At 46.5% G+C, this 12,868-nt stretch overlaps 1 protein-coding gene across 1 annotated transcript in view; it reads left to right on the forward strand.

Moving 5' to 3' along the window:
• Positions 1-12,868, forward strand: part of LOC148143955 (uncharacterized) — a 190,299-nt gene that overhangs the window by 111,081 nt on the left and 66,350 nt on the right. The window contains 2 exon segments of the mRNA XM_087975287.1: positions 595-795; positions 4,136-5,249. Coding sequence (XP_087831413.1) covers positions 595-795; positions 4,136-5,249 — 1,315 coding nt within the window.

Here is a 12,868-nt window from a genome sequence, read left to right on the forward strand (position 1 = left end):
AGGGTCTGTTTCCATGCTGTATGATTCTATGACCAAGATAGTGAACTTATGTTTTATGGTGCTCCTTAGGATTGTTTGTTCTACGAAAGGTGATACTGTGTATAGATAGAAATGCTCCAAGCAGGCACCACCCCCTCACCTCAATCCAGAGCCCCAACTAGTCCTTCCAGCTGAGACAGAGGTTAACCTGCACCTCTTCCAACCTAGTTTACTATATCAGATGCGCCTGATGTGGTCTTTTTTACATCGGGAGACAAAACATAAACTGAGGGAAAGTTCACCAACCATCTCAGTCGGGCCGACAGGACCTCCCAGATCCGCCAATTTTAATTCCCTTTCCAACATGACCATCCTCGGCCTCCTCTATTGCCATGACAAACCACACCTCAACTTCCGCTTGGGCAGCCTTCAGCCTGGAGGACTCACCATTGAGTTCTCCAATTTCAAATACAGTCCCTCTCCTCCCCTCCCTCCAACCCCCGTAGGCCACCAACCGGATTCGTTTCTCCAACTGGCCAACCACGTCAAACCCTCTACCTGTCTATACCAATCCCCACTCCGCCACCCTGCCCCCACAACCCCCTTTCTCTGCAGCTCCCCCGACACCCACCCCCAAACCTGAGGAAGAGTTACACCAGAAACGTCGACTTCTTCCCCTCCTGCTGCCAGGCTCGCTGTGTTCTTTCAGCCTCCTGCCTGTCTACTTTGAGTCACAAGCTGGAATGAAGTCGAGGTCGGTCCGAGTTTTGTTATCGGCAGATTCCGGGGCAGCGTTACCGGAGACCGAGGTTGCGGGTGAGTACTGGGGCGGTCGCGATGGCCTGGGTACCGACCCGGAACTCACATTGGACTGGAGAGGCCCGGTGCTGGATAGAGTCTCCACGTGGAGAAAGTGAGGACTGCAGATGCTGGAGATCAGAGCTGAAAATGTGATGCTGGAAAGGCGCAGCAGGTCAGGCATCATCCAAGGAACAGGAGAATCGACGTTTCGGGGATGAGCCCTGAAGAAGCCACATTTTCAGCTCGAGTCTCCACGTGGGCGACACGGCAGTGTGGGCGGGGCCTGGGGAAGAACGCTGCGTGGGGGCGGGGCCTGGGAGACGGTGGGGGCGGGGCCTGGGAGACGGTGGCAGCGTGGGGGCAGGGCCTGGAGGAGGAGGCGGCAACATGAAGGTGGCTGAAAATGTGTTGCTGGAAAAGCGCAGCAGGTCAGGCAGCATCCAAGGAGCAGGACAACCAACTTTTCGGGCATGAGCCCTTTTTCAGGAATGAGGAAAGTGTGTCCAGCAGGCTAAGATAAAAGGCAGGGAGGAGTGACTTGGGGGAGGGGCGTTGAAAATGCGATAGGTGGAAAGAGGTCAAGGTGAGGGTGATAGGCTGGAATGGGGGTGGGGGCGGAGAGGTCAGGAAGAAGATTGCAGGTTAGGAAGGCGGTGCTGAGTTCGAGGGATTTGACTGAGACAAGGTGGGTGGAAGGGAAATGAGGAAACTGGAGAAATCTGAGTTCATCCCTTGTGGTTGGAGGGTTCCTTGGCAGAAGATGAGGCGCTCTTCCTCTAACCGTCATGTTGCTATGGTCTGGCGATGGAGGAGTCCAAGGATCTGCATGTCCTTGGTGGAGTGGGAGGGGGAGTTGAAGTGTTGAGCCACGGGGTGGTTGGGTTGGTTGGTCCGGGTGTCCCAGAGGTGTTCTCTGAAACGTTCCGCAAGTAGACGGCCTGTCTCCCCAATTGGGTGCAGCGTATGCAATAAATGATGTGTGTGGAAGTGCAGGTGAATTTGTGGCGGATATGGAAGGATACCTTGGGGCCTTGGAGGGAAGTAAGGGGGGAGGTGTGGGCGCAAGTTTTGCATTTCTTGCGGTTGCAGGGGAAGGTGTCGGGAGTGGAGGTTGGGTTGGTGGGGGGGTGTGGACCTGACGAGTGAGTCACGGAGGGAGTGGTCTTTTCAGAATGCTGATAGGGGAGGGGAGGGAAATATATCCCTGGTGGTCTTTGAAGAAGACATGGAGGTGGCACCTGGTATGGAATACAGCGTGGGGGCGGGACCTGGAGGAGGTGGTGACGGTGCCTGGTATGGAATACAGCGTGGGGGCGGGGCCTGGAGGAGGTGGTGACGGTGCCTGGTACGGAATACAGCGTGGGGGCGGGGCCTGGAGGAGGAGGCAACATGGAGGTGGCACCTGGTAAGAAATATAGCGTGGGGGTGAGGGTGTATGTGCAGGTCAGGTGCATTGGTCAGGGGGTAAATGTTGGGTAATATGTCGAGGTGGGTTACTCTTCCGGACTCGGTGTGGACTTGTTGGGCTGCAGGGCCTGTTTCCATACGGTACTGACTTTATGAGCTTCTTTTCTGCCAACCCTAGGGAAAAGACACCTTATCTATACTCTTACGATTTTCTAAACCTCTACAACGTCACTTCTCAACTTTCTAGGCTCCAGCGGAAAAACGTTCTAGCCTATCTCGCCTCTCCTTATAATTCAAACCCTCCATTCCTGATAATGTTCTGGTAAAGTAAGGAATAGGGAATTGTATCGAATCATGTAAATGTACTGTCTGAAAAAAATTGGTTGTGTTCTTGCCTGAGATGATGACAATATCTGATATAAGTAATTACAAATCCAATTATTTTGGTCACAAAATTGAACAATCATTGTGTAACAAAAGGATCTTTGCCCTGAGGCATTGGTGCTTCCAAGCTGACCATCAAAAGTTCAGTTTGTCCCTGCATTCTTTCCTGGTTGTGTTTTTGTGCATTTTGAAAATATTCCCAATCCTCTGAGTAGAGGAGTTGGGCAGTTATGTTGTGGATGTATAGGACATTGGTTAGGCCACTTTTGGAATATTGTGTGCAATTCTGGTCTCCCTCCTATCGGAAGGATGTTGTGAAACCTGAAAGGGTTCAGAAAATATTTACAAGAATGTTGCCAGGGTTTGAGCTGAATCGGCTGGGGTTGTTTACCCAAGGGTAAGGTTTACCCAAGGGAGGCTGAGGTGTGACCTTATACACATTTATAAAATCATGAGGGGCATAGATAGGGTATGATAGATGACAAGGTAGGGAATTGGGGGAGTCCAGAATTAGAGGATAATAGGGTTAGAGTGAGGATAGGGGAGATTTAAAGGGGACCCATCGTGCAACTTTTTCATGCAGAAGGTGGTGCGTGCAAGGAATGGGCTGCCAGAGGAAGTGGTGGAGGCTGGTGTGATTACAACATTTTAAAAGGCATCTGAATGGTTATATGAATAGGACGGGTTTAGAGGGATATGAGTCAAGTGCTATCAAATGGGACTAGATTAGTTTAGGATATCTGGTCAGCATGGACAAGTTGGACCAAAGGACCTGTTTCTGTGCTGTATATCCCTATGACTCTAGCTTGCCACTAATATTTACTACGTCTGTATGTTCAGTTTTTCTCTGGTGTTGGTGCCAATGCCTTGATGTCTCATTTCTTCTTCACCACCTCCCCGGACATTAACCATTTTGTGTCTGGTTATTTCTCCAGAAGCTGTAGGTTCATCCTGAATTGACACTTTTTGCTTCCCAAATCAGACCTGCTCACTCTCAGCAGTATCCCAACATCGTGAAAGATAAAACTCGAGAAAAAGAGAGAGAGAGAGATGGTGCTTTCAATTTTGTGGAAAAAGAAAAGAATGTTCTGCAGAGAGTAGAGTTGCTTGTTCTGAATTTCTACCCTGGACTGATAGTGATGATTTTTGTAATTTTTTTTAAGAGTATTTGAAGATCTGAAGACAGAAGTTTCAAAATCAACAGATCAAGGGCTTATGCCCAAAACATCAACTCTACTGCTCCTCGGATGCTGCCTGACCTGCTGTGCTTTTTCCAGCATCGCACTTTTCAACTCTGACTCTTCAGCATTTGCAGTCCTCACTTTCATGTCAATGACTGACAGTCACTCAATTCATCAGGACTGCAACAATTTTCGACTATGATTCTGTGAGAAGGAACCAAGCTTTTTCGTTCCTGTTTCAATACGTTTTCAGCATCAGTGGGACGAGATGAGAGACCCTATTATTGCATCGCTCTGAGTGTGGAGCCTGAAAAAGTTATACGGCCTTGGAAGAGGAATTCACGCCTAGGAAGAGCTGTACGTGCTTTTGTGTGCGGATGAAGCTTCGGTCATGGAGAAACCCAAGGAATCCCACTCTGTGGAGAAACCATGGAAGTGTGACAACGGTGGGAAAGGCTTCCATTTCCCGTCTGACCTAGACACTCATCGGCGCAGTCACACCGGGGAGAGGCCGTTCTCCTGTCATGAGTGCGGAAAAGGCTTTAGCAATTCCTCCCACCTGCTGAGGCACCGGCAGGTCCACACAGGGGAGAGACCCTACAGCTGCCCCGACTGTGGGAAGACCTTTAGCAGTTCCTCCCACCTGCAAAGGCACCAGCTGGTCCACACAGCTGATAAGCCATTCACTTGCCCTGAGTGCAGGAAGGCCTTCAGCTATTCCTCTGCCTTCCTGACCCACCACCGGGTCCACACGGGGGAGAAACCCTTCAGCTGCCCTGAATGCGGGAAGACATTCAGCAATTCCTCCAACCAGCTGAGGCACCTGCGGGTCCACACGGGGGAGAAACCCTTCAGCTGCCCTGAATGCGGGAAGACATTCAGCAATTCCTCCGCCCGGCTGAGGCACCACCGGGTCCACACAGGGGAGAGGCCCTTCAGCTGCCCCGAGTGCGGGAAGGGCTTCAGCAATTCCTCTGCCCGGCTGATGCACCAGCGGATCCACACCGGAGAGAGGCCTTTCAGCTGCCCCGAGTGCGGGAATGCCTTCAGTAATAGCTCCCACCTGCAGAGGCACCAGCGAGTCCACACTGGAGATAAGCCGTTTGCCTGCCCAGAGTGCGGGAAGACTTTCAGCAGTTCCTCCCACCTGAAGAGGCACCAGGGGGTCCACACAGGGGAGAAGCCCTTCACTTGCCCCAAGTGCAGGAAGGCCTTCAAGGATACCTCTGCCTGGCTGAGGCACCAGCAGGTCCACACCAGGGAGAGGGCATTTTCCTGCCCCGAGTGTGGGAAGGGCTTTACCCAGACATCCCACCTACTGGCCCATCAGCGGGTCCACACGGGGGAGAGGCCCTTCCCCTGCCCCAAGTGCGGGAAAGCCTTCAGCAATTCCTCCAACCTGCTGAGGCACCAGCGGATCCACACTGGGGACAGGCCGTTGTCCTGTCCCTAGTGTGGGCGGAGGTTCTCATCATCCTGCAACTTGCGGAAGCACCAGTGCTCTCAACAATCTGATTCTGCCGGTGACACTGCTGTGGGTCACTCCCAGGACTGAATCCTTCCCATTCTGACAGTGAGTGCAGTGGGAGAGTCAGCGTGCCCCCCCCACCCCCATCCCCAACTTTGCTTCCAGTGGGCATTGCTGCTCATTGTGCCCGGGAGTGTTCTTTCTAGTTTTTTCTGCCCACATAAAGATTTGTTGGCTCTTTCTGGGAACGAGTCTACAATAAATAGCTAAATACTTTGGGGTGTCCATTCGTATTCAGCAGTGACTTTGAATTTAGATTTACAGTTACGTGCCTGTGAACAATCCATTGTCTAAGGATTGCACAAATGCTTGGCACTCCATTTTTGAATTGGTAATTTTAAAATTTTCTTTCTTCAGTCTCTGTTTCTGAGATGGTAGGGAAATGATCATTGCTATTAATTAGATTATCGTGTTTAACTTTGCCCTAGCAAAGTTTCAGTATTTATAATTGTTGGTTTTTGTTTAAATTATAATTTTGGTGTGCAAGATCTGTTCATCAAGTCTGGTTAGGAACAGTTGAGAAATTTTGAGGGACTTTGCATGTTTTAATTTCATTGTGTTGTGAATCTGGTGACAGTGACACTCATTTGTATTGGCTGGCTTACCCTTGGTTGTAATGCTTTTCATGCCAACCTGTTGCGATGGTAGTGAGTTCCACAGTCTCACCACATTCTGAGGTTTCTCATGAAATCCTCAGTATAGACCTGGAAAGGGAAAACGTTGACCAGGGCAGAAGATCGGGTGCTAACTGCAAAAAGCCAGGAACACATTCGACTAAAGTAAAACCTTGACAATGTATGGACAAATGAGGAACTTTGAGAGCAATAAGGAGGTCACAAGTCAGTATTCAAGGTAACGGTCACGACAAAAAGAAAAATACTGTGCGAACATTGGATTTTGTAATTCGGCAAGTGCCAAGATGCTGTAGTTGGTTGAATACAATAAGGTAAGGCAGATGAAATAACCAGAACCACTAATTGTAACTGGATAACGATAACCATAAAACAACTGTATACTATTGATTTGGTATATGTAAACTGCTCTTAAAATAACACAACAGTATATAAAACGGATGTATTTTAGTATTTGGGGAGTTTGTTGCCATCTTGTGGAAATGGCTCTGCAGGCTTGAATAAAAGCAGTGTAAGAAAAGTGTCCACGTGTCATCTGGTCAGTTACAGGCTCCAGGCAGTTCTAGAATCCTTAGTGTGCAAGCAGGCCATTCGTCCCATCGAATCAGCACTGACTATCCCACCCAGACCCACTCTGCTATCCTATCCCGGGAACTGTGCATTTCCCATGGCCAATCCACCCTCACCTTCACATCTTGTGGGAGGAGGCCAGAGCACCAGAGGAAACCCAGGCAGACACAGGGGCAGAATGTGCAAACTCCACGCAGACAGTTGGTCCGAGGGTAGAACCACACTAGGGTCACTGATGCCGTGAGGCAGCAGTGCTAACCACTGTACCACCACTCCATGTTTCCCTAAAAAAGTGAATTTCAAAGATTCGGGAATCTTTGAGAGAAAAACAAAACTCTCTTATCTTAAATGAGAGGCTAGTGTCTGGCTAGAAATGAGTGGACATAACAATGTGAATGTAAAGTCCTCTTCAGATGTCATACACCTCTATCAGATCATCTGGTTCTTCTAAGCTTGAACTGATACAAGCCCAGTCTGACATTCCCTTGTCCCTGATTATTATAAGTTGAGTAAATCAGCAACACCCGACCTCACTAGCATGACACAAGATCCCCTCTATCCAAGTTGACCTTTATCCTCTAACCTCTTGACCCCAGGCCACCATGTGGTCAGCCACAACTCACTCTGAATGAGAACAGATGAACTGACCAGACAGCAGTGAGGTGGACACTGCATCCCCAGAGAATCTGATGAGAGTGAGAAAATTGTCCAGCTCACATTTGGATTGTTGCAAGGACCGTGTCTCCTCTCATTTAAAAGTCTTTGATCCCAATAAAATTCTGGTCTGTTGTGCATTGTGTGTGCTTTATCTATGTTTCACTAGGTGATTTTCTGGACCTGGTCATTTCCCATTAGGAAGTGTGAATTCAGTGCCAGATAATAGTCTCACTTCTGAATTATCCTTGAGGATTGGTGTAGAACATACCAAGTGTCAGTCAGAATGGAAGAAGTTCTACTGTTTATTTAATCCTCTGCTGTCATTGTCCTGGGAGTGTTTAAATAGGAAAGCGTAGAGGGAGTTTTACTCTGTATCCAAGCCAATGCTGTGCCTGTCATGGCAGTATTTGTTTGGGACAGTGTCGCGGTAGCTTCACTTTCAATTTAAGAGTAGAGGAAGCTTTATTCCGATTGTAATCCCATGCTGTTCTCCCTCCTGGAAGAAGGAAGCTGAAGCACCCAGAGGAGATCCAAACAGACACCGGGGGAGAATGTGCAAACTCAGCCCAGACAGTCGTCCAAGGGTGGAATCAAACTCAGGTCCCTGATGCTGTGAGGTAGCGGTGCTAACCTCTGTTCTATCTCATTCTGCTCTCTAAAGAAGTGAATTTTAAAGACTCAGGAAGCCTTCAGAGAAAAACATAACTCTCCTCTCTTAAATGAGTGGCCACCTATTTGTTAACTGGGTCCACTCATTTCTAGTCTCTGGCACAATGGCATTCATCCATTCACATTGTTAAGTCCTCACAGGATGTTATACATCTCCATCAGATCATCTGATTTTTATAAGCTCTAACTGATAACATCGCAACCCGACAACCCCTTGACTCTGATTATAAGTTGAGTAAATTCAGTTATGAACTGCTTTGAATGTATTTACTAAGTAAAGAAACCAAATATGGTGGTCTTCCCAATACCCACTGACAAATGGAGGAAAACACCCTGACTTTATATTCTACCCCCTTACCAGAAATGAGAACATTTCATTTAAGTTGGACAGGTTTTCCTGCATTAAACTCCAATCTTGCCTGGTCCCAACCTGTCAACCACACTTTACAGTTGTCTTATTCCCTGTTTGTACATGAGTTTGCTACCTAGGTTTGGTCCATCACCAAACTGAATACCATTGCAGATACTTCCATCATCAAAGCTGTGAAAAGACATTGTGAAAAAAATGGAAGCCCTTGCTCTGTGTTCCACTCATCACCCCTTGGCAACCTGAAACATTTTGATGACTGTTGCCTGTTCACTCACCAATGCTCTATCCACGCTGTTAAATGACCTGGACAAGATGAGCTCTTATTTTGAATAATGACTTTCGATGTGGCACCATACCAAAAGACTTCTGGAATATCAGTACATCCATGGGTTCCTCTACTTCATAAGAACTAGGAGCAGAAGTCAGCCAACTGGCCCTTCGAGTCCACTTCAACATTCAGTAACATCATGGCTGATCTTTTCGTGGCCTCAGCTCCACGTACCCACCCTCTCACCGTATCCCTTAATTCCTTCACTGCTCAAAACATTATTTATCTTAGCTTTAAAAACATTTACTGAAGTAGCCTCAACTACTTCACTGGGCAGGGAATTCCACAAGTTCACAGCCACTTCTGTGTGAAGAAAGTGCTGCTCAACTCAGTCCTAAATCGGCTCCCCCCTAATTTTGCGGCTCTGCCTTCTTATCCTGGTTTCACCTGCCAGTGGAAACATCCTCTCTAAGTCTGTCTTATCTATTCCTTTCATAATTTTACGTTTCTATAAGATTTCACCTCATTTGTCTAAATTCCAATAACATAATCCCAGCTTACTCAGTTTTTCCTCATAAGCCAATATCCTTACCTCTGGAATTAACCTAGTGAACCTCCTGTGCACACACTCCAGTGCCAGTACATCCTTTCTTAAATGAGGAGCATATTACTGCACACAGTACTCCAGGTGTAGCCTCACCAGCACCCGAAACAGCTGCAACATAACCTTCCTGCTTTTAAACTCGATCCCTTTAGTGATGAAAGACAAAATTCCATTTGCCTTCTTAAATACCTACTGTACCTGCAGACCAACCTTCTGTAATTCATGCACAAGGACGCCCAGGTCCCTCTGCGCAGCAGCATATTGCAATTATTTTAAGCATTCAAGTAATAATCCTTTTTACTGTTATGCCAACCAAAATGGATGACTTCACATTTATTAACATTTTACTCCAATTGCCAAACTTTTGTGCACTCACTTAACATATATCAGGAAGCTAAGGCAATTCAGCATATCTGTAAAGACTCTTAGCGATGTTTATGGCTGCACCATTGAAAGCATTCTTTCTGGATGCATTGCGGCTTGGTACGGCAACTGCTGTGCCTACGACCGAAAGAAACTACATACAGTTGCAAACATAGCCCAGTCCATCACACAAGACAACCTTCCAACCATTGACTCCATGTGTACTTCCTGCTGCCTCAGGAACTCAGCCAACATCAAAGACCCCTCCGACCCTGGTTTAGACCATTGACTGGACACTTCAAATTTCAAATTTATTGTTGATGTCACTCTTTGTGCACCTTCTCTGCAGCCGTTGCATTGCATTCCTTGCTTTGTTCTATTACTCTGATGCACCTTGTGTAGTATATCTGCACACAAAACAAAACCTTTCACTGTACTTAGGTACATGCGACAATAATAAAGCAATGCAAATCAAACTGAATGAACCACATTGCTTGTTACTTTCTTAAAATAGATTTCCCAATGCGTGAGTCCCTTTCACAATCCTTTGTTAACTCTGCCTGATTGCAACAAGATTATAAATGTCACAATTTATTTTCCTTATTAACTGATTGCAGCATTTCTCCCTGTGACTAATGTTAAACCAAGCAGCCTCTACATTCATAGAGTCACAGAGATGTACAGCATGGAAACAGACCCTTCGGTCCAACCGTCCATGCCGACCAGATACCCCAACCCAATCTAGTCCCACCTGGCAGCACCCGGCCCATATCCCTCCAAACTCTACCTATTCATATACCCATCCAAATGCCTCTTAAATATTGCAATTGGACCAGCCTCCACCACTTCCTCTGGCAACTCATTCCATACCAGTACCACCCTCTGTGTGAAAAAGTTGCCCGTTCGGTCTCTTTTATATCTTTCTCCTCTCACTCTGAACCTATGCCCTCTAGTTCTGGACTCCCAACCCCAGGGAAAAGACTTCGCCTATTTACCCTAACCATGCCCCTCATAATTTTTTAAACCTCTATAAGGTCACCTCTCAGCCTCCAACATTCCAGGGAAAACAGTCCCAGCCTGTTCAGCCTCTCCCTATATCTCAAATCCTCCAACCCTTACAACATCCTTGTAAATCTTTTCTGAACCCTTTCAAGTTTCACAACATCATTCCGATAGGAAGGAGACCAGAATTGCACGCAATATTCCAACAGTGGTCTAACCAATGTCCTGTACAGTCGCAATAAAGGAAAGCATACCAAACGCCTTTTTCACTATCCTATCTACCTGCGACTCAACTTTCAAGGAGCTATGAACCTGCACTCCAAGGTCTCTTTGTTCAGCAGCACTCTCTAGGACCTTACCATTAAGTGTATAAGTCCTGCTAAGATTTGTTTTCCCAAAATGCAGCACCTCACATTTATCTAAATTAAACTCCATCTGCCACTTCTCAGCCCATTGGCCCATCTAGTCAAGATCCTATTGTTTAGGTCCCTAGTAGTTTTCTGACTCTGCTAAAATCAAACCCTCTTTGCTGTCCACTACACCTCCAATTTTGGTGTCATCTGCAAACTTACTAACTGTACCTCTTATGTTCACATCCAAATCATTTATGTAAAAGACAAAAAGTAGAGGACCCAGCACCAATCCTTGTGGCACTCCACTGGTCATAGGCCTCCAGTCTGAAAAACAACCCTCCACCACCACACTCTGTCTTCTACCTTTGAGCCAGTTCTGTATCCAAATGGCTAGTTCTCGCTGTATTCCATGAGACCTAACCTTGCTAATTAGTCTCCCATGGGGAACCTTGTCGAATACCTTACTGAAGTCCATGTAGATCGCATCTACCGCTCCGCCCTTATCAATCCTTTGTTACTTCTGTAAAAAACTCAAGTTTGTGAGACATGATTTCCCAAGCACAAAGCCACGTTGACTATCCCTAATCAGTCCTTATCTTTCCAAATACACATATATCCTGTCTTTCAGGATTCCCTCCGACAACTTACCCACCACCGAGGTCAGGCTCACTGGTCTATGGCTCCCTGGCTTATCCTTGCCACCCTTCCTAAACAGTGGCACCACGTTTGCCAACCTCCAGTATCCAGCACCTCACCTGTGACTATCAATGATACAAATATCACAGCAAGAGACCCAGCAATCACTTCTTTAGCTTCCCACAGAGTTCTCGGGTACACCTGATTAGGTCCTGGGGATTTTTTATCCCTGCTTCCACGAAGAGAGAAATATCCTGCAGTCTGCAGTGGCCATTTTAGAACCTAGGATTAAAACTGAAGTTCCGGTATCTTCCTTTTTGAAGATGAGAGGATGACGTCTCGTGTAGCTTTGCATGGATTGCAGAAAGACCATGTACATTACACGCAGTTAGATCACCTCACAATGTGGCATTCCACAACAAAGTCTGTTCCCTCACCTCAGTAGTCACAATGCAATATGTGGTCACTCAGTCAGCCACAAGTCGTGTTCTAGTCATGTGGTGCATCAATGAGCCCAGGACCCAGTCTGTGTCTCAGCTTGAGATCTTGTAATGGTGCAAATAATGAGTGTTTTTAATAAACTTCAAGACATCTGCCTCCACAAGAACCCATATTACATGGTGATGGGACGATTCTGCCCCTTAAACAAGGTTATACTGTCCTTGGTTTTGTTCAAGAAAGGTTGTAAAAGCAGTGGTGTGGAAAAGGCTAACAGACACTGCCTGAATCAACAACCAGAGGAAGCCTTTAGAGATTTTTTAAACACAGTTGCACAATGAAAGGGGAGTGGCCAGTTCTCCCAGCTCAGTTTTTTTTTTCCCAGTTTGGTTTGGTTTTAGCAGAGTCAGAAAATTACTGGGGACCTAGACAAGCAGCTACAATGAAACTTGCTTTAATAGACATTATTTTGCCTGACTCCACTCTCTGAAATCTCTCCTGCCTGTAAGAACCTGTGTTCAAATTTACCTTTTGCCAAGAGGTGTGTTCACAGGATGTTGCGAAATTGGAACAGCTTTGTTAAGTTGCAATAGTCAGTTGAGTTTTCATATAAGTTATTCTCAATTCTATTTTCTTTTGTTTGTGTTTCATCTGTAGTGTGTAAATAAATTGTTTTGTCTGAAACTGAGTGGTTTGACCAGCTGCATCAGTCCTGGAATATCCACTTCACTAAATAAATTTTGTGAAATTGCCTAAAAAAATAAATTAACAAGTTAGGGTGTGGCCTACAATCTTCACATTTTTTGAGGGGTTCTTGTCTGATCCATAAAGGTCTGTGTTGTAGAGAAGTATTCAGACCATATCCTACTCTGTGGTGTTTGAGCCAAGAAACCACATCAATGTGGCCATAATTGGCAGCTATTGGGTACTATCAGCTGATGGCAGTGCTGGTGGGTAACAAGTTACTGACAGCTGTTATGGACCAGACCAGACCCATGCCCAGCCCCTTCAAAAGATTTTGAGAAA

The sequence above is a fragment of the Chiloscyllium plagiosum genome, unplaced genomic scaffold (assembly GCF_037043375.1).
Source record: "Chiloscyllium plagiosum isolate Xiang-an unplaced genomic scaffold, Cpla_swu_hap1 HiC_scaffold_27, whole genome shotgun sequence".
In the NCBI taxonomy this organism is placed as follows: domain Eukaryota; kingdom Metazoa; phylum Chordata; class Chondrichthyes; order Orectolobiformes; family Hemiscylliidae; genus Chiloscyllium; species Chiloscyllium plagiosum.